The 24,625-nt window shown below is 32.7% G+C and overlaps 2 protein-coding genes across 4 annotated transcripts; both read left to right on the top strand.

The window, feature by feature from the left end:
- The first annotated feature begins 2,797 nt into the window (after positions 1-2,797).
- On the top strand, positions 2,798-9,796 carry LOC130625399 (THO complex subunit 7 homolog). The gene is made up of 8 exons (XM_057440489.1): positions 2,798-2,948; positions 4,478-4,598; positions 6,550-6,677; positions 6,846-6,932; positions 7,201-7,258; positions 7,430-7,496; positions 8,195-8,264; positions 8,638-9,796. Exons 1-8 carry the CDS (start codon positions 2,933-2,935, stop codon positions 8,721-8,723), a joined length of 633 nt encoding a protein of 210 aa, XP_057296472.1. The 5' UTR covers positions 2,798-2,932; the 3' UTR covers positions 8,724-9,796.
- Positions 9,797-10,538: 742 nt separating this feature from the next.
- On the top strand, positions 10,539-23,168 carry LOC130625398 (calcium/calmodulin-dependent protein kinase type 1-like). Of its 3 annotated transcripts, none has more exons than XM_057440486.1 (13): positions 10,539-12,982; positions 15,530-15,607; positions 16,310-16,444; positions 17,027-17,101; positions 18,052-18,190; positions 19,283-19,305; positions 19,494-19,594; positions 19,953-20,028; positions 20,505-20,597; positions 21,107-21,126; positions 21,247-21,325; positions 22,078-22,168; positions 22,549-23,168. In XM_057440486.1, the coding sequence occupies exons 1-13, from the start codon at positions 12,945-12,947 to the stop codon at positions 22,600-22,602; spliced, it is 1,002 nt and encodes a 333-aa protein (XP_057296469.1). In that variant the 5' UTR covers positions 10,539-12,944; the 3' UTR covers positions 22,603-23,168. The 3 variants fall into 3 exon arrangements, with proteins under 3 accessions (XP_057296469.1, XP_057296471.1, XP_057296470.1); XM_057440488.1 differs by lacking the exon at positions 10,539-12,982 and adding an exon at positions 13,388-14,021; XM_057440487.1 differs by lacking the exon at positions 10,539-12,982 and adding an exon at positions 15,379-15,444.
- The last annotated feature ends 1,457 nt before the right edge of the window (positions 23,169-24,625 follow it).

The following is a 24,625-nucleotide window of genomic DNA, read 5'->3' as shown; positions in this document are numbered from 1 at the left end:
CTATACGGAATGTGACAGGCTTACTATGCGGAGTGTGACATGCTGAGTATGCGGAGTGTGACATGTTTGGTAGGAGCAGAATTCGATGTATTGTTAATGAGTTAAGGTATACAATGGTTGTTATGAATTACACAGTTGCGTAATAAAAAGTCATTGACTGTATGGTTAGTTTTATTGCATATAGAAACATACAAAACAAAGTTTTCAAGCTTAGAATAAATATATTGGAAGCCATAAAAATAAACTTCATACAACACGCAAATAGTAAACTACATCATATGCTAAACAACTGGAATATATATATTATAATTTTTTCGAAGTTAAATTTCCTTTCCGTAGAATGTTTTGGCAGTAAACAACGTTTGCTGCTTAATCGGAATCAAATCAAATGAATTAACTTCACTGTAACGTATTGCACCATATCGATACTTTTTTTCCCGTATGATATATCATCAGGAAATTTTCTCTTTAGAAACGCAGAATTCGCGGGAATTTCATTCTCCATAACCTTTTGCAATTGTGCTGCGAACTACGGAAAGTTTTTTTCCAAATCAGCTATGCAATTTAAAATTACCTTTTAATTTGAGTTAACTGCAACACCACATACAACAAAACTTCACTTATGCTGACAAACTTTTCACGTTTTGCACTGCATGCTTTGATGTACATACAATTCGTTAAGTCTCCCAATTTTTCAAAATTTATCTTTTTTAGTTCAGACAGGAAATTTGTTTGGAGCTCAACATTGGGCCAAAAACTAGCGTGAACAACGAACCTGCCACGTACACAAACACCAATTTTTGAGACTCGGTTTGCGATGTTGAAGAGGTTAATTAATTAGGTTCGTGGTATTATCAGCTGAAGACTAAGCTTAGTGGCAGTTCTACTTATACTAATTGGTACTATGCATGTTTGTCTCATGTTTTAGACTTTTTCCTTCTTACACAAATTATTTGCTTTTTTTAGGGACGATTTTTAAACTGGAATAGCTTAGAATAATTTTTTAATAAGAATGATTAGTTCAGAGTTCGATGCTTATGCTGCATTCGCTTATATCTAGCCAAACTAGTGTCGGCATTATAATCTCAAGGCTGTCTGCGCCGCTTGCAGCTTTTTGTACTAAATATTTTCGTCTATACGGAGTAAACATGGCGCTATACGAAGTTATACTCCGTATACGCATGCCTATACGGAGCCGTACTCCGTATAGCTGCACACTCCGAATGGAACAATATGACACATCGTTAGATAGTTTTGCAGACACGCAAAACTTAGTGTGAGATTTTTCGAGTAGAATAATTAAATATTTCTTGTAATTCTTTTTTAATTTTATGTTCCGACTGCATAACTACCTAGTCTGATAGTTTGATTATTTCACTTGTATCGCATATACAAAGATCATACAGAGTTAATAAATCAAGTTATTTTCGATTAAATGCAATGAATTAGAAAATAATAGCAATAGGCCATAGGAGCAAAGTTTTAAAGAGTGGTATAGCGTTATAAATTTTGTTAGTGCTGGGTTAGAGTTAGGGGACCTAAAAAATGAAAAGGACTTTAAAAATAATCCTTCTGTTCTATTAAAAAATGCATGCGGTTTCTGTGAGCACTGAAAAAATGCACAATGCAGAAAAAACTACCTTTCCTGGACAGATGATAAAAAAACAATCAAAACTTGGAATTCCACAAAAAAAATTCTGTTACGACTTAAAAGTGCACAAGCTTGCCCTGAAATATTATAAAAAAAACTCTAAACCTCTCCCTTTTATTCCTTGTTTGTGTCTACAGCCTCTGTGGTAATAAGGAATTTGGGCTTTTTCGGTTAATTCTTCAGCACCAATTTACAAGGTGCAATTCTTGGGCTGCTTATACTTTTAATATATGTTAATGATCAAAGCAAATGTTCTAAAATTCTGAATTCCGTCATTTCTGCACATATAAAAAAATCAAGTCGTTTTATTTAATTTTTTTTAAACAATATTTTATTGAGGCCTTCGGCCTGATCCGTGGGCATCATAAGTAATACAACATTTTTTAAAAAAAAGACACACAGTAAGATATAAATAAACTAACTATATGGTTGTAGCTACTAAGATATATGGTAGTTGACCATGTACGAAATATTTCCAAAGGAATAATTATAATCCATGAAAAAGATAGAGATAACGTGATGCTTTTATTAAGTTTAGGTTTCTCCCAATACCTCATCAAAGTCTGCTTAATTTCTAAAAAAAAAATGATTCGGAACTGATGCGACGATATTAGAATCATTGAAGGGAGCAGAATCACAGAGAAGAAGTTGACAGATGTTCCTTGAGCACTTTTAACAAAGGGCTTTAACAAATGTAGCATGGGAGATGACACTAATTTGTTTTATTTGCATGCATGTATTTATACTCTTTCTAACATTGTAAATACCGAACTAACAAAAATAACAAATTAGTTGTCTTTTAATAAACACTAAATGTATGAAAACAAAGTATGCATTATTTCACTCACCACAACAACGAAGAAAGTCCCTGTCACCCAACTTAAACTAGAAATAGAAGGAAATGAGATTTAACGGGAGGCATACACTGGCCAGGACGCAAATTGAGAAGCTTCTATCAGTTAACAGAGACCTTGGAGGAAGAAAATTCTTTCTCTAAGCTGCCAGGCATTCTTGATCAGGAAAACACCGGGGAATTCTTTTTATTGAATTTATTAATTGAAAGTTATTCCTCTGCAATGTCGACAAATATCATATCCCAAGAACTACGGAATGGCATAAAAAACACCAAAAATAAAGTCAAAATTCAAACACGACAAGCATTATCGCCGAGATCTCAGAGAAAAAATCAGTTTGATGACCAACGAATTTCGGACAGTTACAAAATATTAAGCGAGTCAAAGACTTTTTGATTTTTATTGGGGCAGTTGAAGCAACATAAAGATGGCGGTCTCAGAAGGTCAGTACAGTGGCTTACGCTTACTCAATAAACATTTTGCTAATAGCTTTCTGTTTAGCATCATATTATATTGTCTAGCTATATAGATGGAATTTAGCAGATAGGTATAGCTAGCTTGATGAGTCCGCTTGCCACTTTGCTACCTAGCTAGCTAGCGAGTTACTTAGAAACATATCAAACCATCTTGGGGAACTTATTTGAGCCTTAAATACTTCAGGACTCCTCATCTTAGCCATGGCCCCTCCTTTAATTAATAGGCATATTCTTTTTGCCACACAGTTTGTTTACCAAGCAAAACTTATGCATTTCCAGGGAATTCCACAAATAAAACAACCACATGCAACAAATTGCACACTTTAATCCAGCATATTTAAGAATTTGTGTGTGCGATTTTTTTTTGAATTTTAAATTTAATTCACACAGCCTATAAAAGATGCAAAGTGTTAAATATATTAAAATATATATGTATCAACAAAACACATGCTTCGTTGTGGGAAGTAACCTAGCAAATATACAGCAGGATTACATTAAAACACAACAAAGAAAGAGTGCCAAGCCTCTTTCTTTGTTGTGTTTTAATGTAATCCTGCAGTATATTTGCTAGGTTACTTCCCACAACGAAGCATGTGTTTTGTTAATACATATATATTTTAATATATTTAACACTTTGCATCTTTTATAGGCTGTGTGAATCCACCCCTCAAGCTGGCCTCAGACTATCTTTTCACTGAGGTAATTTTTACTTTTGTAACGATTATAAAACCAGTGGTCATTTATTTCCTTTTGCTGTTGAAGCCATTTTTTGCACATGTTTTAAACAAATAAAGTTTTTTGAATTTCTTTTTTCTAAAAGACTTTTAAACACAAATCAAGCTTTAATGAATATTGCTCAATGTTTAAATCGTTCAGTAAAAGAAAAAAAAATGTTTGAAAATAATTTTAATAGTGAACATCCGAATTTTTAAAATAATGTGTATTTTGCCTGTGCAATAGTTCACAAGCATGTGAGATGGCAAGTGTCTCATAGAATTTGCTGCATTACCAACTCCGACATTTCCATTATTTTCTTAAAGGCAGGTTTCAATTGGATGATAAAAATAGGACTAAATGGTTACATAGTTTCAAATATTTTTTATCAAATTTATATTTTTGTGCTCTGGTTGCAAAGACTAAAACACTCCATGACTTGCTCATGATTCGCTTACACAGTTGCAAAATGACGCTTGTATATAATCTATGTATGCCCTACACAAACATAGTATATAGTCCATGTGGTAGAGGTGAAGAAACAAATTGATGTTTCCACTACAGTATATATATAAGTTGTGATTTTCAAAATTTCTGAAAACCTTTAGCCACAGTGAGTTTACCTAGGACTAGAGGACTGTTGACCAACCTGGAAAAGCTGCTCTAACAACAATTTACGAATCATTTGTTGAACTGGAGCTTGGGTTGAGTTGAGCTTGTGAATTACGTGAAACATTAGTAATTATTTTAACATGTAATTGAAAGGTGTGTCTAATTTTTAGATGACATCATTAGAAGGCGTTTATTATATGATGGGGATGGAACAGGAGAGGAAAAAAGAATTACAACAATTTTGAAAACAATAATAAAATGGAGTACAGCAGATTTTGATGATGAAGAAAGGTATATATATAAAAGTTGTTTCTGTCTTGTACCTACTTGTCTTCCTAGTTGTTTCCAAAAGTACATGCTATGAAATAGTGTATTGGAATAGCCTGTGTTCACAACCAGCCAATAAGTATCATGTCACTGGTGAAAATTGATCTTATTTAGGTGTTTTATAAAAAATTACTGTTATGTTTCACTGCTTTGATTACTTATTGTCTTTAATTACCAGTTCTTATATTTTTGGCTGCCAGCACCTAAGATTACCACAATGATAAAAATAAACAATAGGCGTGATATATGCAGCTGTACTGCTAGTCAAGTATAGATAGATAAGATAGATTTAGATATAGCACTATTTTTGTAAGTATTTACTCATAGAAGGATATCTTGTTGTACGAAAAATTTACCAAAGTTTAAAGAAAGTAATTCTTATACGAAGCCATAGCTTGAAGCATATGATCTTAGGTGCATGCAGGTTTTTGTTATAAATGGCCTATTTAAAAATTGTTTATTGATCTTTTAATCAATGCACAAATATTGTCTTTTTATTAAGAACCTTTTGCTGTGACGTCATAATTGGCGATGTTAGTTTCGAGAGAGAGAGAGAGATCGAGAGAGAGAGAGAGAGAGTGTGGAGAAGATGAGGACGGTGATAATGAGATGGAAACCTTTGATGAGCTTTTTACAGGCACAGGGCTGCAACTTTTTTTAATTCGAAACCACTAAATAAGATGATAATAAAAACATTGTAACTGAGAGAGAAACGATATTTTTAGTAAAACATTGGGAAAGTTTTCATGTTGGGAGAAATGAATGGTGCAAGTGCGATAACTGCAAGACTGAAACTAGGGAGATTGATTGTCTTTGTTTTACGGAAGTGGATGCATTTACAGACAAACAATTCCAAGTTATATGTGCTTAAACATATTTTTTTTAAATATGATTAAGCTACATAAAAAATATTGTTAAAATATCAAATAATAATGATATGTATCGTACAAATTTCCGTTGTTTTTTTAGGATTAAAATGTATAACTGAGAATGAGGGTTTCAAGCAACTTTGTTTCGTTTTAATATGCTTGCACGAGACAAGAGGGAAATTTCTGCAAGACACGCCTACAAACAAATTTTTTCGGTTTGCTGCTTACAAGCAAATCATTTGGTTTATTTTCTAACGACTTAGAAAAGGCAATCGGCGAGTTATACCGTCGCGTGTTGTGTGGAAAATAAGACAAGTTTTCCCTGAAGAGGGTGGTGTCTATGTCCCTTACTCGGAAGAATAAACACAAAAATATATAATATATAATATGTGATTATATTTATAGAAAATAAAATAAAATAAATATTTCTAATTATGAAATTACGATCTTGGATTCTCCAGAATATCATTCTATTTGCTGAATTGTCTTAACACGCAAAAAATCATTCGCCAACTATGACGTCACAGCTATTTAAACAGGATTGTAAAAAAAGGGTCAAATAAGAGAAAAAAAAGAACTTGTTTTTTAAAAAAAGTTTTTTATAATAATAATTAAAACATTTCCGATGAAATGAGATGAAATTATTTTTTTTGATTTTTCGTGGGACCACTCCTTTAACTGTATATTTCGTCTGAAAGTTTAATGATGTGTTGTATTTTTTCCTAGGAACAACTTTTAGTTTTTTCTGTTTTTGTTTTTCTTAATAGAATAAACTTTCGCAGTTAAGCAACTTAGGCGTGTTTTACAGATACTTTTGCAGAGTGAGGTTAAATTTCTGCAAATTTATTTTTTCCTTAAAAGTTTTTTCTATAAAATAGAAGTATCAAAGTTCATCTATAATCGCATATATAAAACCCAAGATCTTCAGGTTATTTTGAGTGAGGCTTAAGGGGTTGGCAACAACCCTCAAATTATAAAACTACATCAACCAAATTAAACATGTTCAAATTACTTCTGATTTAGCATAACATTATGTTCTGTTGTAGAAATCTCACCTACCAAAAAATAGTTGCTTTACTTCGACAGTGTGAATACTCAATGACAAAACACCACTTGGCATATTTGATGAATACAGAAGAACGAGACAATTATGAAAAACTTTATCAGCAAATCCGTAAGATTATAATTTTACAACCTTGTGACTTAAGTAATCGACACTCATTGATGTTTTGTTCTCACAAAATTAAATTTGCTAATTGAAAAGGCTGTCTTTTCTTTATTTTTGAAGTATATGCACTGCCTTATCTTAGCCTTGTACCTACTTCCTTTTTGTATAATTTAGAGGGAAAAATAGTAGAAGCTAAAAAGGACATCGCTTTATGTAAAGAAGAATTACAACAAGCAAAAATTATTCGGAGAAATAAACAAGGTAGATAGTTTGTACTGTTTATTATATTGATGGGTGAATTTTAAGTTTTCTTTGTCAATTTGTATGTTACGAGTTGTCTTCCTGATACAGGTACATTGCATGTTTTTAACACAGAAATTATATTATAGTGTTTTTGAAAATGCATAAAGTTCGGGAATTAAATATACTAGTAGAAATCCAGCATGAATATCTTAAAATTGTTTCCAAATTACCTAATTATTCAGAGGTTTGGAAGTACTTAACCTAATTATTTATTCTGTTTTGTTAGAATATGACTCACTTGCAAGGATCATAGAAAAACATCCAGAGAGAAAAATCACGGAAAGGTATGCCTTACTGACATTGTTTATGTGTCTTTTTTAACTTTTTCGTTTCCTTATTATATACAAAATAGCTATACACTTTTATTTCAACATTCAGATTTTATTTTAAATTTTGATCTGATATTTTTGTTGTCTATACAGTCCATATGAAAACCTTTCTTATTTTTTTTACAGAGAAATACAGTCGTTGGAAAAAGAAATATCTGAGCTTAATGCAAGGATGCACAAACTCATGCAAAAGGTATGTGGAAAGAATATAGAATATAAAAAAAACTGGATTTCTTCATGATCATAAAGATTCTGCCCCCACACTCCTTCTTTTACCAGTCACTGCAGATTTCAAGGTGAGCGAAAGGGGGGGGGGGCTTACAGATTTTTTGTCTTGTTTTAACAACAAGCGATAGTGATGTGATTGTGTTTGCACAATATCAGCTCATTTACAAATAGGGCTAAGGAAAAGTTTCAACTGAATATTTAAAAATGGTAAATAGTAAATAGTGCACGGTAAATAGTAATAGTTTTCTCATGATCCAGTCAAGTAAATTTCCTCTTAATGACTCGCATTGAGTCTACCGAATCGGTAATCTCCACATTTGCAGTTAGTTAAGGCCATTTTATTTTCGTGGATGAAGAACCACTGTGCAAGATAATAAAACCACGCTAAAATTTATTGCGTCACTGCACACTGTTTTTGATGTGCGTTGCAAGCATGATGAGGTTGACAATGCCTATAACATTATGCTATCTATGTAACATCTTTTCATCTCGGTACAAGTTGATTTTTGAGTACACTATTACTGTTTTGATTATCAGTTTGCAGGCTTTAGCGTGCATAAATGAAAAGCAACTTTTCCATGCATGTATTTAGGCCACAGGGTGGAAAAAGAAGCAAAGAAAGTTTCCATTGACGTAGTGAATAACGAAATTCTTTTTTCTTAGCTTGAAATGCGTCAAAAGCAGTTCCATGTTTTGGTCTATTCTGTTCAGCTGTTGCAGCAAATACTTGAAGGTAGGTAGTCTGACAAAGAAAATGCAGGTCAGGAACCTTGAAAAGTCTCAATAGTAGAAAAATCAGGGAATGTTAAAATTAAACACAGTCAGGTAAAAGTCGGTGATTTTTATAAATCTTGATCGACAAGTGCATTAGTACGAACTGAATATAATGACTTATAAGTTTTTACAAAATCATTTTAATCGAACGGAAATGAGAGAAAATAGTTGTCTGACCGCCCTTTTGATTGGGGAATTTTTTGAAGATTTACATTTTTGTGTGTGGATCTTAAATCCTTGAAAATACAGTTAGAAAATTGGCAAACAGCCTGAATATCATATCACGTTGCTAGGGATAACACTCTCTAACCCTCTCTTTTTCTGTATTTTAGATGACGATGATGGAAGTGAGTTGTCTTCATCACATACGAAACAGAGCGACGTGAGAACACCCATTGAAGTGATGGACTTGACTTGATGTGCTGCTGAGATGTTTACGTTCAGCATGTTGGCGAAGTGTTGTTGTTGTTGTTGTTGTCGTCGGTGTTAAGTCGATAGAGATGAGATAGTTAGCTACTACTGAAAAGACAGACTGAACCAGGGAATGATTAGACGAGTCCTGACATTTATAAACTTGTATGGATTGTTGCGTGTTTTGTTGAAAATATTGTTTCACGGTCTGGTGAATACGTGAGAATAGAGTTTTAGATACAATTTCAGAAAGTCACAGCAACTTATGCTAGATAAAAAAGGGTCATCAAATCATAATTAAAATTTAACATATCATTTTTACCGTTTTTTGTGCAAAGTCAGGAAAAAAACTAGGGTCCCTTAAAGGAAACACTAGTAATTCGAAAAATTTTCCTGAAATTATTATCGGTTTACTATATTCTTGTGATTGTTTGTCTTATGTCTCAACCATTTGAGTAAATCTAATCCAAAAAAACCATCTGGGATTGTCTTATAAAATCAGTTAAACGAAAACTAGAAAAAACTGGGGATTTTTTTCCAAAGGAATTTATAAAGTCACATGGATTTCACGAAAGCAATACTTAATGTTGAAGGCGACACCTTGGGTGCTTTATCAAGCTTTATCTAAGTACTTCATCCGATTTTCAAAATTATTTCGTTTCGGAAATCCGACAAAAATTAAAATATTAAATTATAACTACTAAGCAAAACAAAATTTAACACAATCAAACTTTTTAATTATTTTTTTTTCAATGTTTTTCTCGAGTAAATGTTAAAAATCAATCTTTTTCATAAATCTATTTGTGTATTGCCTTTAGTGATAAAAGATTTAAAACTATACTTTTAAACCACTAACAAAATCATTAACTAAAAAACAGGCTACGTGAAGAGGGATGAATGACAGATGAGATTTTTCGTGGTAGCTACACGAAATAGACACGTTATTTTATTTTTTGTTTGTTTGTTTATTTGTTTGTTTGTTCTTTCAAATGTTAACTCTAAGGTGCAAATATGGGACTAATTTATTTATTGAATAAGAATTAGAAGAACTTAGATATCAAGAAAGCAGTTTGCAGCTGACGATGTTCGAATTGACTTTTTTTCACAGTTAAAATTCTCTTTCTAAGAGACATCGCCCACAAATTATTTAACCCGGAATTTATTTGTAGTCGTTGTTTTAAAATTATTTCTTTAAAGGAATGCATTGCGACAATTGGTTAAGCGTAAATAGCCAAATTCGTTCCTAGGGTTTTTTTTACTCTAATATGTGTTTTCCAAAATTGTTTTGCCATTCTATATATCAGTCTTCCAGCTTATTATGTGCTTTTCGAATAATTTGTAGCGAAATTTGACGAAAACACACCTAGTTTCCAAGATGAAGTATTTTTTGACAGTCGTTTGTTAAAAAAAGCTATGGGAACTAGACTGATGTAAACAAAAAAAACATTCTCAAGCTGTCTAGCACATCACTTGTCGACAATCTAAATTTATCTGTTCCTTTCAATATGTGTGTGATGTTTGCATTCTATGAACACGTGATATGTAACCTGATCTTGTGTTTAAATTGTTATTAATTTTTTATTAACCATGTGATTTTATAACAGTAATCGGCGCTTACAAGAAATGAAAAGTGAGGGGCTTTACAAAACAAGAATGGGATCTGCAGCGACGTTGTGCTTTGTTTTTCAGTAATGCCTGTGAAAGCGTCACAAATTAGTTACGAAAAAATTATACGGCAGCGCGACGATGTGCAGAATAAAATAAAGTAAATTTAGAAAGACGTTTTTACAGATCAGGAGAGGAAAAATGACATGACTATGAGACTTAAAAATGAATGATTTGACAAATTGTACAAAAGCCCTCTTTTTTATTTAACGAGGATTAAACTTCCACATGGGAAAAAAAAGTGTCACATGCACATGTAGAACAATGACAGTGGAAATAGGGTGGTAAAACTACAACTTCCTTCGCCCTCCCGACCTCTAAAAATAAATAAATAAAAAGTAGGATCCTGCTGAGAAACTACGATACATATTTTAAAAAGCATATAAATTTTCTTAAATCAATTAAAGAAAAATTACTAAAATTTAAAGATAAAACGAAACAATAGATTTTTGCTGAAAAGAAAAAGAAAACCTTGGCGGGAAGCTATAAAAGCTTAGCTATACAATCCTTACCTTTTAAAAACCGCTGTAGAAATCATTATAAAACTATGAAGCTATTTTAAACTTCAATCACACCTGTTGCTCGAAGATGATAGAAAAAAACAAACAAACAAAAACAATGAGGAGGAAAAAGAAAAATATTGAGGGTAATAACAAAATTAAAAAATTTTAAATTTAGTTGTGTGGTTGTAAATGTGTGGGGTATATTCTAACTTCCTTTTCAGTCTTTATTACATTATCGTAGATTGATTATCTTTTATTTTACTTGTAACTTTCGGTTTTTGGTTCCATAATAGTATAGAAAGATAAAAAAATAGGAAATTCCCAAACAAGTTCATTCACTTTGTTTTCCCTGTTTGCAAATATTATATATGTTGTCGTCATATTAAATTGTTATTGGTTCATGTATTACTGAAATCTTTTTTTTATTTAGTTTTGTTTATTATATATAATGGTCACATAAACAAGTAGGAATTTCTGTGAATAGGGAGAACTAAAAATTAATTTTTTATTACACTCGCTCTTAATAAACAATGACATGGCGACGACTTAATGTGAAATTTCAGACAACTTCATTACATTTTCACAAATAGGCCTGATTATTGTTTTTAGGGGTGAGTTAACTTCAAAGTGTTTCATTCAAAGATTTCATGGTGAAACCACATGCATATTTAAGCCAATACGTCTACTATATCTCCGGATGGGTAGGCCATGTTGTTCCCAAAACTATACAGGGTACAATCGATTCTATATAAAAACAAGGATGGCAAACACGAGTTAATACCAATAGATCTTTTAGCAATATGAAGTTGATTGTGAAAAGCATAAATTTGATGACAGACCTTCCAATATAATAAAAGAGCTTTTATGTATATACAAGTTAAATTTAACTCGTTAATTTCAATATAATTATGTCCAGCCCCTTTGGAACTGTGAGTCGAGGACGAAATAGTTTTCGTTAAAGTCAAGTCGCGTATGTCTATGCTATTTTGGAGAATGAATGAAGAAACTTGGTAGCTGGAAGGAGATACATTCTGTTTTTGAGTCGAAGTAGCCGAGCATACGCTCATAGCCGTACTGGACTTAACCTGTTTGCATGTTATCCTTTTTAAACTGCTTTTCATTGATTATCTTATCTCGTTAAGTCATTAACACTTCGTGACGATTTAGATTGTCGATATTCTCGCATTCAAATCAAATATAAGAAAACGCTTATATTTATCTGTAATACCCTTTATGTAAACATTTATCAGATGTTTATAAGGCTTAACTTTATAAGACCATGTTTATTTTATGAGAAACATTGAACATAAAAAGCATGTACGTTTTAGGCTTAAAATACGAAGTTGAAAAATATGGATAGGAATTGGTAAGAAAATTTAAGAAGTTTTATTCTGCTGATATTTGCTTAAAAATAAATGTTTTATGTAACGACGGATATTTTGATGATCTTTTTTTTGAGGTAGTGTAAACTAGATGTAAAGTTTGATTTATAAATTCTGACGTGTTTGGTTGATCTCTATTTCACAGACACATTAGATATTTAGAGCGAGAAATATGTTGTAAAAAGTGATTGAGAAGCATGTTCGCATTTTTTAAAGATGTGTTATATTAAAACTCACTTAAGTATGAGTTTGGATAACCAATATTTGCATTGTTGCCTGAGGTTTTTGTAACGCAACAACATAGCTTTAGCTGGTTGTCTGGTAGTCTCGTGTACTACGTGGGCTCTCTCCATCTCGAAATCTTCTCCTTCTCGAACAAGCTTCCTGGTCCTTTGTGCGTTTGAAACAACGACGGTCCACTGTTTACCAATGGGTCGAGTAAAAAGAGGCTAAAGTTCCAGATAAACTTGAATGAGTACAGCACAGCTTTCTTCTCTTTTTCACGATAGCGTATCCAATCCAGACAGGGAATAGCAATCGTGATTTCAGAAAAACTTATAACTTTTTTTTACATGTATTATATTATATTCTTATTGTTATGTTATCTTTAGAAGAATACATATAGCTAAATAAACAACATATTTGATGACGTAAGATAGAAGGCAACGTTTTCTCACTATGGCTGGCATTTTAACCTACTTTCGTAAAGATAAAAAGTAAGTATATAAAATCTTAAGATGATTCCTATTCAAGATAACATAAAGCTTTTATGGGTTAAGGATTTATAACGAGAAGAACTTTAAACTCGACCGTGTGATCAAGAAAAATTAGAATATTCTTCAAGAATATTCAATTTGTTATTTTGATTACTACACCTTAAACGCAACAACAACAACTTTTTGGTTGTGTAGTGTGTTTGTATGAAAATCATTTACGAAGGGCTAATTGTGTCACTAATAGTTATTATACACTTTTCTTACACGAATTAAGCTTACTAGTATCAAGCAATCCAATCTTCCAAAATTGTAAGAAAAATTAGGAATCCTCCTTAAGCGGCTTAACACAGCATTAACTTTTTTGTTTCGAGAGCCTGTTCCTTGAAGTTTATTTACTGATTTTTAATTTAGTTTATAAAACGTTTTAGGATTTATATGCTTTAGACAAAAGAAAAATATGCCTTAATTTAGAACCAAGAAAGGTTTCACATTTCAAATGGCAAATTAAAGCTTCGATAAAAACATTTTGTAAAAAAAACTTATAACACACGGGTGAAGTCACATAGTGCAAAAACACTCTACTAAATAAATTAACAGACAATAAATAATTTGCATCGCATTTTTTATGTAACCAAACAATCACATATAAAACAACCACGTTTTCTTAATTAGGGCTTTCATAATGTTAAACAACTTGGTTTTCAGTCTCTAAGTTTTGACATTAGGTTCTGGGGGCGAAGTTGAACGTTTAAAGTGGGATTTTAGAATCAAAAATTAAATTTATTAAATCAGGTTTTGTAGACTGGGAATAGAATTTTAAAATTAAATCAGTTGTTTTTTTACTTAATAATTTTTAACGTGTTTTTCTTTTTTCATGATATTATCACAACAACAATACTTTTTTTTACGTGGGAAATTCTCGAATATGTTTCGTTTTAAACACAAAGCAGTTTTCTACGCAAGTTAATATTCTTCGTCTAAACAAGAAAACTGAGTTACTCTATATTGACTTATATACAGTTCATTTAATTGACTGCTGGTAAGTGTGACACAGGATAATTGTCCATTTAGTATTCAGTTTTTAGTACTATAAATAATGGTCAAAATTAATGAAACAAAGGCAGTTTTTTCGTCATCGTCAAACACAAACAAAGGGGTGAAATGGTCACCATGCTCAAAGTCGCTGCTTTTACTACGCACACACGTAGGCCAGGTGAAGGAGCGTGTGAAATTCGCCAGTAGCATTCTTTAGGGCACCCTCACAACGTTATAATCAATGTCGCGGATCACGAAGGTCGCGTAATTTAGAAAAAACAGTTGTGCTGATGTGAGCACATAAGCTAAGATTCGAAGACCTCAGTCCGTCGTAAATAATGACAAATCCACTTGTAACATTGACTTGCGCTGTGGACTTTGACAAGTTCAAAATGAGCAATTCCAATATAGAAGCAACCAAAGTAATCACTTTTGGCCGCTTAATTCAGATTTAACCATGCTGTTTCAATATATTTTGTCCATAGTCGTAGTTGTTATACGCACGGGTTCACCGGTCCTCATATTATCATGCGTCGTACAAATGTCTGCATCGCTATTATATTATGTTATGTAGTATCATATGAGCACGACATCACTCTGTTTCACATAGAATACTGGTATTAATAGTTATGACTGCAGATCTGGGAGGGAAAAAGCCTTTACATGCTATGAATGTTTGTAAGGCTTCGCCAGGAAACAAGAAACAGGCGACTATGTTATATATAGCTTTAAACAAGGACCTGGCGAAAGTTTTCTGTAACCTTAAAAAGTTAGAAAAAAAAAGTGATTTGAGATATATAAATCAACGCAGTGTTATTTCATAAAGGAAAAATTGTAAATTTAAATTTCTCAGGTTCTCTCGTTTGGCGCCATGCTGCAAACAAGAGAGAGGTTATTTATGTTTTCAGACACGCGGGAAAAAAATAATGAATTGCTTTATCAACGTAATATAACTTCGCATATAGATAAATTTTTAATAAACAAAGTTCAAGAAATCAATATCCAAAGTTTCGACATATTTAAATTTGGCAAGGTGGATTATGTTTGGCCATTTCGAATAATAAGTAAAACCGGTCATTTGCAAAAATGTTATATGTGCAGGCTTGTAGCTACGTCTGCTGAAGCGATATAACATTTCTATAAAGGTAAATAATTTAATTTTTATAAACTTTTATAAAAATAAATTTTCGTACTTCATTTATTCAAATATATTGCTGCTGATATACCATCAATGCTTTCATTTTTCCAAAACTGTATTGGATATATTTGAAAAAAGCCATCAAGAATTAGCCAGCTGAAAGCAAGTTATAAAAAATTCACCAGATGTAGCACTTTCGTTTTCGCTCTACGTCAAAGGATTGAAGAGAAACACTTACTAGCTATATAACATCAGTGTTTATGAACAACGTTATGATGGAAAATGGAATGTACATACATTTACATAACTTTTTTTAAAAGTTTTATTATTTTCTCTCTTACTTCTAGAAGTAAAGCATTTTTTATTCTTTTCAGCAACATGCCTTTATTTGGCAAAAAGAAGTTTGACGAAAAGATAACGAAAAAGTACAAAATATTAGAAGAACTTGGACGGTGAGTCAGCTGATCGAACGGATAAATAAATGTTAACTTTTTGAGAATATGTATACGCATGTGTGTAATTGTACACGCATGCGCAGTATTAATTTTAGAAAGTGAATGTGAAGTTTCTTCAAAACAGTTTGTTGTTTCATGTAGGGTAGTATTAACTTTTGTAGTTTACTTCAGATCTTCATTCACAGGGTGAAAAGTACGCGCTGTGCATGACTAATTAGCAAAACATCTAAATTTTAAATATGGCGTCGTGGTGTACATAAATGGCGCAGATGATCTACGATGTCCCGATCAACGATGTCCCAGTTTTTTTTCTTTAGTTATTTTTTTAACATTTCTTTATTTCTTTTTATCAAAAAACACAGCAAAACGCGACGAATTCTATTATACAGTCATGGAATGCAGTTCAATTATTAGAAAAAGCAGTTCTTAAACTTTTTTGTGAGCAATCAACGAATCCTAGCAGTATTTAAGGGCTTGTTCATACTTATTCTGTCATTCTCTCGATGTAGCAAGCTCAAAAAAGTAGCTGACTTGCTTATTCTTGTCCTTTGTTCCTTTTATTGTCATGTGAAGGACTGCTGTCAACTGTTGTCATAAGCAAAACAATTTCTATATGTCAACATACCTGTTTATTACCTTTAAACGTTCTTCAGGCTCTTTCGTTTTCATGCTAAGGCAAAAGTTCGCTTCATTATTTAGAGGTGCATTCTCAGAAGTCTGCGCGTGTGAGAATCTGTCAACAGGAAACAGATATGCAGTGAAATGTATTGCGAAAAAGAATTTGCAAGGAAAGCAAGAAGTGACATTGGAGAACGAAATTGCTATCATGAAAAAGTATGTGGAAAGATTTTTCTTAGTATGCATAACTTTTTCACTATTTTTCATCAGTTGTTTATTTTATTTTAAGATCTAACTTTTTTAACACTACAGAAAAGGGATGGTTGTGAGGGGACAGTTTTAAGAGTAATTTCAAAAGGTTGCTACGCAATTTAAGGTCTAAAGACTTAGCACCAACGGTGTTTATATAAAACCTGTACACGTCCTGTTACTGTTTCAATGCTCCTACTTCAATTTTTAAATAGTCAGTGTCAATGTCATTTATGACACTTTTTGTTTACAAATATTTTGAGAAGAATCCCTAAAGCTACTTGCTGTTGGCTTATTTTGGTAACGCTCTGGAGTGAAGCTATCCACTCCACACCATGGTATCCCGTTGCTGAGATAAAACACTGCATTGTCGTGACCTAAAAGTGTCAGTTTTTATCCAGTATGTGGTACTAGCCTTTAAAATAGTAAAGGATGTCTTCGAAGGAGCAATAGCCATGTCTAACTTTTCTGATTTCCATGTAAATTTGTGTATTAATTTTATTTACCACTAAGCTTTAATTAAAATCAAAACTATCGCTTCTACTTTAGAATAAAACATTCCAATATTGTCGGCTTAGTTGAATTGTTTGACAATCGTCACGTCGTCTATCTGGTCATGGATTTGTAAGTTTCATTTAACAATTATTTTAAGTACAACCGGTTTAAAAAGCAACTTAGCGGAGAGCATAAAAAGCTATAAAGGACTTCCGGTGTCATTGCTTAAGACAGTAGCTTATTAGTTTTTCCTATTATCTCCAACTCCTATTTTATGCTTATGAAATATTTTAAAAGTGAGTCCTACTTACACTAAAACCTTTGGGTTTAATAATTCTGCAGGCCTGTAGCAACAGGGGGTAGAGGAAGGCAATCTGCATTAACGTTCACAATCAGCAATAAGATTTTGTAATACATTATTTTGCATTGTTTTTACATAATCAAAGTCGAGAATTTGCAAAATGTTCTAATCCTCGGGGCTAACAATGGTAGCTCCAAGACGAGACGCTGAGGGAGGGATTTAACAGCCTTACATGGTTTTAAATGGCTTAAATGGTGCAGATGAGATTTGGCAGAAGTATAGTAAACCATAAACGCAAAAGCTTGGCAGGGATAAAAATTTATGACGAGAACACGTGTATTTACTGTTGAACATTTTAAGAAATGCTTAGGCTCTATTGGAGCTGTAATCAAAGAATTGTTGCGAAAAAACGTTTATTATCATTACGATACTTTTATCATACTTGTTGACATATTTATTGTGTCTTTTCTAAGTTACTTTCCAACTTAAAAAAAGACTTACATGCTTGTTTCTTTTATATAGAAACTTAGCTTAGATCATAACAACGAGTTCAGCCTGAATTTCTTCCATGAATAAGGACAACGAAAAAATATGTAGTTTCCCAACAATTTCGGGAGAACGTTTAAGGGTGAAAAATGTTAACAAAACAAGCGCACCAGCCTCAAGCTGAAATTTTAACGATCTTACAAAAACGTATACTTGTTTACACGATAAGAATAACATTTGGAATAATCCTCTCTGGTACTTCATATATAAAATTCTCATATTTTCTTCACAGAGTTACCGGTGGTGAACTGTTTGATCGGATAATCGAGAAAGGCTTATACACAGAAGCCGATGCATCTCACTTAGTCAAACAAATTTTGGAGGCTGTGGATTATGTACACGATTTAGGAATTATCCATCGAGACTTGAAGGTATTGATTTTTATGTTAGATTTTAGCTTGGTAACATATAGGTAGATCGTTTTACAAATTTGTTGCAGTGTATGTTTCTGGTGATGAGCAATCAGACTGGGATATGCTTGTGCGAAAAACAGAATGTGGCTTATGCTTACGTTATGCTTATATATTGTAGAAATAAATTAAAAACTTAAGCATTGCCTTATGAGTTATGTGGGTAATATGATCCTAGCGTAGTGGGGTTAATTAAGCTTTAAAAGACTGTGTCAAATTAAAATACCTAATTAGATAAGAAAAACAAACTTAAGAAGGATTCACCAAGACTGACCAATATGCTTGCATATGCTTAAAAGAACCCTCTATCTGTGTCTGAGTATGCTTATATAAAAAACATGTATTAACCCTATTCGTGCTGGTGGGGAAAGGGAGGGAGATTCAGCCCCCCTTCATAAACTTTTTAATAACTTTTTATGTGTTTATAGCTACTCCTTCAAATTTTGTGAAATCTATCAGCTTTTATTTAGCTTTATTTTCCAAAAAAATTTTTGTAATTATACCGAAATTTTGCCATGGCAACACTTTTTTATGTTGAGTAAAATTCTTAAAAAAATCTTTTACTAAAAAATGTTTTTGCATCTTTTTAAAAGCTTTATCTAACTTCTAAGTTTGTATTGTTATGTTATTTTGTATTTCTATTAATATTGTTACTAAATTTAACGCAATTTTACAACATTCAAAATCGTTAACAAAATTCAAAGTTAGCGCTTTTTTTCTATATATCATTGAATTTGATAACGTCATCATTTTTTTAACTAAATTGTTTAATAATACCTGGACAACATTTGTGGTATGTTTCAAGTCCAACGGATAACAATTGTAGAAATTACACAAGGGGTCGTATCAGCCCTCCCCCCCCCCCCCCCCCCCCCCCCCACAGCATTGAGGAGCCCTACAAAGCCAGCGGAAATAGAGTTAAGCTTTACCTATTTTACAATCACTTGTCATTTTCCACTTCAAAGACTTGTTGTTGTTTCTTGTGGACTAATTTTCTAACCTGACAGGAATTATCTGCAAAATATTTTTAACTTATCCGTGTTTATGTTTCAGCCGGAAAATCTGCTTTACGCCAGGTAATTTTATACTTTTTACTATTTACAATTTCAAGAAATAATATAATAATATCTGATACAAAATTCATACGTATATTAGTGAAAGGAACCAAAATTAAACGTCATTCTCTGCTTTTTCATGCCATCTTCTTTAAATTCGATCAAGTAACTTTGCTTGGTAATATCTCAATAACTGTCTTGTGTTGCAGTAAGGACGAAGATTCAAAAATAATGATCACAGACTTTGGATTGGCTAAAGCTGTAGATAACGAGGTTCAATCAACAGCTTGTGGTACTCCTGGCTATGTAGGTATGTGTGAACGTTTATGGTTGAAATGATAAAAGAACGAATTCTCCAACAGGATAAAATTAAAAGCTTAAGGGAGTGTCATCGAAAATGTTTGTTATTGGGATATCAACTAAGGGAATTAAAACTGCCTTGAACTTAAAACGTTTAAAAATGTTCAACTTTGTATCGTACTTCTTTTCAAATAAATTCAAAATATACAACTGTTCCTTAGATCAACTTTAGCGTAAGAAACAACAATACAACAAAACTGGTTGGCGCCACTTTGAACATGCAGCCTATCAATGAGGACTTCGCACTTGTTTAAATTTATTTCATCCACACGGATCGTTGGTTATGTATTTAACTTTTGTTTTTTTAGCTCCAGAAGTATTGCAAATGAAACCATATGGAAAAGCTGTAGATTGCTGGGCAATTGGTGTTATTACCTATATACTGTAGGTTTAAATTTGGTAGCTAACAGTCTGTTTACCCATTCTTCAGTCCTATTGGTACTGCTATCAACGAGGGTCCTGTGAAGGTGGTCCTAGTGCATTTGAAGTTCCCATTTAAGCTACGAAAGTTGTGCAAGCACAGCAACCGCTCAACTAAACAATCGCCTCAGATATAAATCCTATTCTCATGCTGAATGCTAAACAGAAAGGATAGATTCACACTTTTACAATCATGACTATTGGCATAACTCGGCCAGGGTTTAAACCCAAGACCTCCTGCATTGGAAGTCAACACTCTACCACAATGCTACCAGGCGGTGTAACAAGCGATGATAGTTTCCTTAACGCCTAATATGTATTTGTACATCTCGTTATTCATTATTATCATTATTTTTAAATCTTTTTCAAATCTTGTTGGTCTTTCAAACGCTTTACAGATGTTCATGATTTGTTTACTGTTCTATGTCCTCGTTTTGTAGATTATGTGGTTACCCACCTTTTTATCACGAGGATGACCAGGAACTGTACGCTCAAATCATGGAAGCAGATTATGAATTTGACGCGCCATACTGGTAAGTTTTACCTTTGATTCTTTTCACATAAAAGTGCTCAGCAGTGGATGCATTTTTATAAGCGTTTTGTCGTCAAACTATAGGGATTACCCATTCGTATCCTGTAATAACTCAGATCCGTTGTTTAATCTTACGGACATGTTGATCATCGTCATTGTCCGATCTTTGCATTCCAGTCTTAAACCTTGACGACTAAGTCCAAATCCTATAAATACCACATACTCTGGATAGATAAAACTTGCATGTTTTAGGGCAGAACAGGTCAGACATTTTAAATAGACTAGTCGCAAGCCCGTGAAAACTTCACCCAGATTCGACGGGAATTCAATTGATCTTATTCGCAGCTACCATTTGGGCTTACAATATAATATGTTTTCATATTGTCCTGTTTTGTCGGCACGTATTAATTGGTTGACCAAAGCTTAAAAAAGGAGCAATAAATAGGCAATAAAATTATAATAATCTATGGTAAACATTTATTATTAAGAACCATTTCCTCTTTTTTTTAGGGACGATATATCGAATGAAGGTAGGTTAGACTAGCTTTCAATCTTTTATTTCGCCGAAGTACAAAATTAATTGGCCTTTTTCAACCTCTTAGTACCTTTTTATGTTTATCTTTGCATATTACGGTACCGCTTATTTTCAGCTAAAGACTTTGTATCGTCTTTAATGATGTTGAATGCAGAAAAAAGATCCACGTGCAAACAAGCTCTACAACACCGTTGGTAAGTTTGGGCGCCTTGTTCAGAAATATAAATTTCATTTGGCCTTGTTGCAACTCGGAGTTGAATACCATAAATGACCGATTCTTTTCACTTCTTCCCAGCAATGGGTGATCAAGAATAAATAACAACTCAATAAGGTGATATTGGTATTCTTGCCACGTTGGCTTGGCAAAGCACATGCGTTAAGTACTAACTCACTGCGCATGTGCAGTCAGACTTGCAAAGTATTGCCGTTCAGAATCTGAAAAGAACTTAGTTTCCATCAATCTGCGATAGTGGAAACCTCGCTTACACGGTTATTGAATGATTGATGAAGCTCGAAAAAAACACCCAGGGTTAACTCGAGTAACACAAGGAAATGCTTATGTTCAATTAATCATCCATACTAAAACATGTTTATTCAGAAAAGAAAAATGATTAAAAAAAGAAATCACAAAGGTTATCCGATCATCACATGCTTCAGTTCGTAAAACCGATTTTACTTTTCCTAAAATATAGATTTTGTACAGTTTTTCACTTTCGCGAAAAGTATTGGTACATAATGTAGTTCATGGAACATCGTGGATTATTATGGGGTATCATTGAATATCAGTTTTTTGCAAGAGACAAGGTATCTGTTGTTCTAAAAGAATAATCGAATACTTAATAAAGAAAATACATAGCTTTTAGAATAAAATTCCCTTAAAAATAATCTCTCCCCCACTTCACAGTAAAAGGGCGTTTAATTAAATGAAACGTAAAAATTATTTTAGGATATGCGGAGGAGTTGCTGGTCATAAAAATATACACCAATCAGTAGCAGAGAATATTAAAAAACACTTCAACGCCAAATCAAAATGGAAGGTATTGTGTTATTAACATTGGAAGCCCGAAATCTAGATAACTTCGTTAGTTTTAAGCGAATTTTTTGTTATATCGTTATTATTACGAGATAGCATAAGCATCTCAACCCTTAAGAACATCCTAAACAACATCTTCTATATAAATTTTTATTTAAAAAATCAATAATCTGCTTATAGGATTCTTATTTTGTTATTTGGAAGTTCATAAAAATAATTTTAATGCTCCGAGATGCAAACAATTTAGATTGTGTTGTAAGATTTTTCCTTAAAGTTGTCTTCGCAGAAAACATAATTTTATGTAAGGCAATAGTGCTAACCCTGCAAAAAAAAAGAGATCTGTTATTTTCGCATAAGGGCTTTACCGTTCTTTTATTATTTTAGCAAGCGTTTAATGCGGCAACAGCTATTAGAAGAATGCAGAATCTGAAGTTTTAGTGACGAAAAAAATGGATTTTTATTGGGTCGTCGTTATGACACGAGCAATTTTTGATGCTGTGGTCAACAACATACAACTAGCTGCATTGCTATACAGTCTGTGTATATGAAGACACGTATAAAAAACAGTTTTATTTATGAACTTGCACACGCAATATACTGATTCAGCTATAATTGTTCATTATTATTCGTAGAGATTTTTTAAGTACGGGATTTTTTGGAATATATATGTAAACCTCACTGGTGGAATTAGTTTTGTTATAACAACGAAAAACAAACAAACAAGCAAATAAAAGGGACAGAACGAAAGAGTTAAAATTTCGACCAGGGTTTGTGTTATGACTACCTATATTTTTCATTTTCCCATGCCTTTGCACTTCATGGTTTCCAATTCTGCTATTACTTATTTCAATTTAGTTCTTTTTTATATGTTGTATAATTGCGGATTGTAAATATAAGAATGTAAATATGAACAAGAAAAATCAAGAAAATGTGTTGACCGCTTGTATGTTACGTGCGATAGTTTAACAAGAAAATAAAGATCCTGCTTTCAAGGGGCTACGAAACGATTTAATAAGCTCACTCACCGCACTTTAGGGAAAATGGCGTGTAATATACGGACCACTCAAGAAGGTCTAGGCGCAAGAGAATATACACACTTTAGGACCACATAGACGTCTAGACAAACTATTTATGAATAATTAATATTAATGATGAATTTGCTAATTTTTATTTTTGTTTTCTAAATTAAAATTTTTCTTTAGTATTCTTTTTTGCGGTAAAAAAGCTACGGTCAGCATATCAAAAGTTTGTTTTAAGAAGAGAGACAACACGAGAAGCTGTTTAATATCTCCGAAAATATTTTAAAGACATTGTTGTTGCTGGCTGGCTTTATTTGCAATAAACTTTCTATGCAAAATTTCGCAAGATATAACTAGCTAGCGAGTTCAAAATGTTTGATGTTGATTTGATTAGGACTGTAGGGAACTTTTTTGTCATTTTCGGTTATATTTGGATGCCCAATATGATATTTAACCCTATTCGGTCTGGGGTTTTTCGAACATACTACGACCGGGGGGATCCGGATAGGGTTAAGATGATCTAAGTTGTTGTTCTTGTCCACAGTGTTCATAAACATTCTTAAAGTCGAAAACCAACAGCCGTTATGTAGCCCCTTAAAAAGGAATTTGTTAGCGAAACGTCGTTGCAGTGAGTGCACATAGAACTTGTTATCTTGTTGTTGCTAGTTTGGAGGCAAGTTGGTTTCAATTATATTGAAATGCGTAACCTCAATACGCATAGATAATAACGTGTAGATTAAAATACCACCATTGGAGTTCTGTATCTGCAGATTGTAATGCGAGGTACACATTTTAATTACATGCGTTCTTAGGTCGGGAATGTTTTTATTATTTTAGTTATGTATCTATTTCTTCACTAATGCACCTATTCTTTTTTCTATGCAAAGTGGTGCATCTATTGATTTTGTAATGCATCTGTTTATATAGTAATGCATTCATTGCTTCATCCATTTCCCTTTTTAATTCATCTGTTGTTTTAGGCATGTTTTATTTATCTATTTATTTATTTAAAAATATTGTTACAGGATGAGGACTTCAGTAACTTGCAAAAATATACATAAATACAAAAAAACTGCTATCAATGTCCGTCCTGTCTGAGAATAAAAATGGAAAAAAACAGTAAAAACAGTAAAAACAGTAAAAACAGTAAAAACGATAAAAACAAACAAAAAACTGATCAACTAGAAATGCAACAGTATGCAGAGAGCTAATTAAGAGATAGGTATAGATTAAAATATTAATCCCACTTAGCTAAAATGAAGCAGACTGGACGGCAAAGTGACTAAGATAGCCGCTGAGAGTGCACATCGCCCTATAGCTGGTGTCGTCTATTAAGAGAAGTACCCTCTGAGCACCTTCATAAAAAGAGACATATTATCGATTTTTTGAATATCAAGTTGCAGTGAATTATACAGTTTACCCCCTGCAAAATAGAAACGATT

This window comes from Hydractinia symbiolongicarpus, chromosome 14, assembly GCF_029227915.1.
Source record: "Hydractinia symbiolongicarpus strain clone_291-10 chromosome 14, HSymV2.1, whole genome shotgun sequence".
NCBI lineage: Eukaryota > Metazoa > Cnidaria > Hydrozoa > Anthoathecata > Hydractiniidae > Hydractinia > Hydractinia symbiolongicarpus.
Note: the sequence above shows the minus strand (reverse complement) of the source record. Positions and strands in the feature narration are given on the sequence as shown.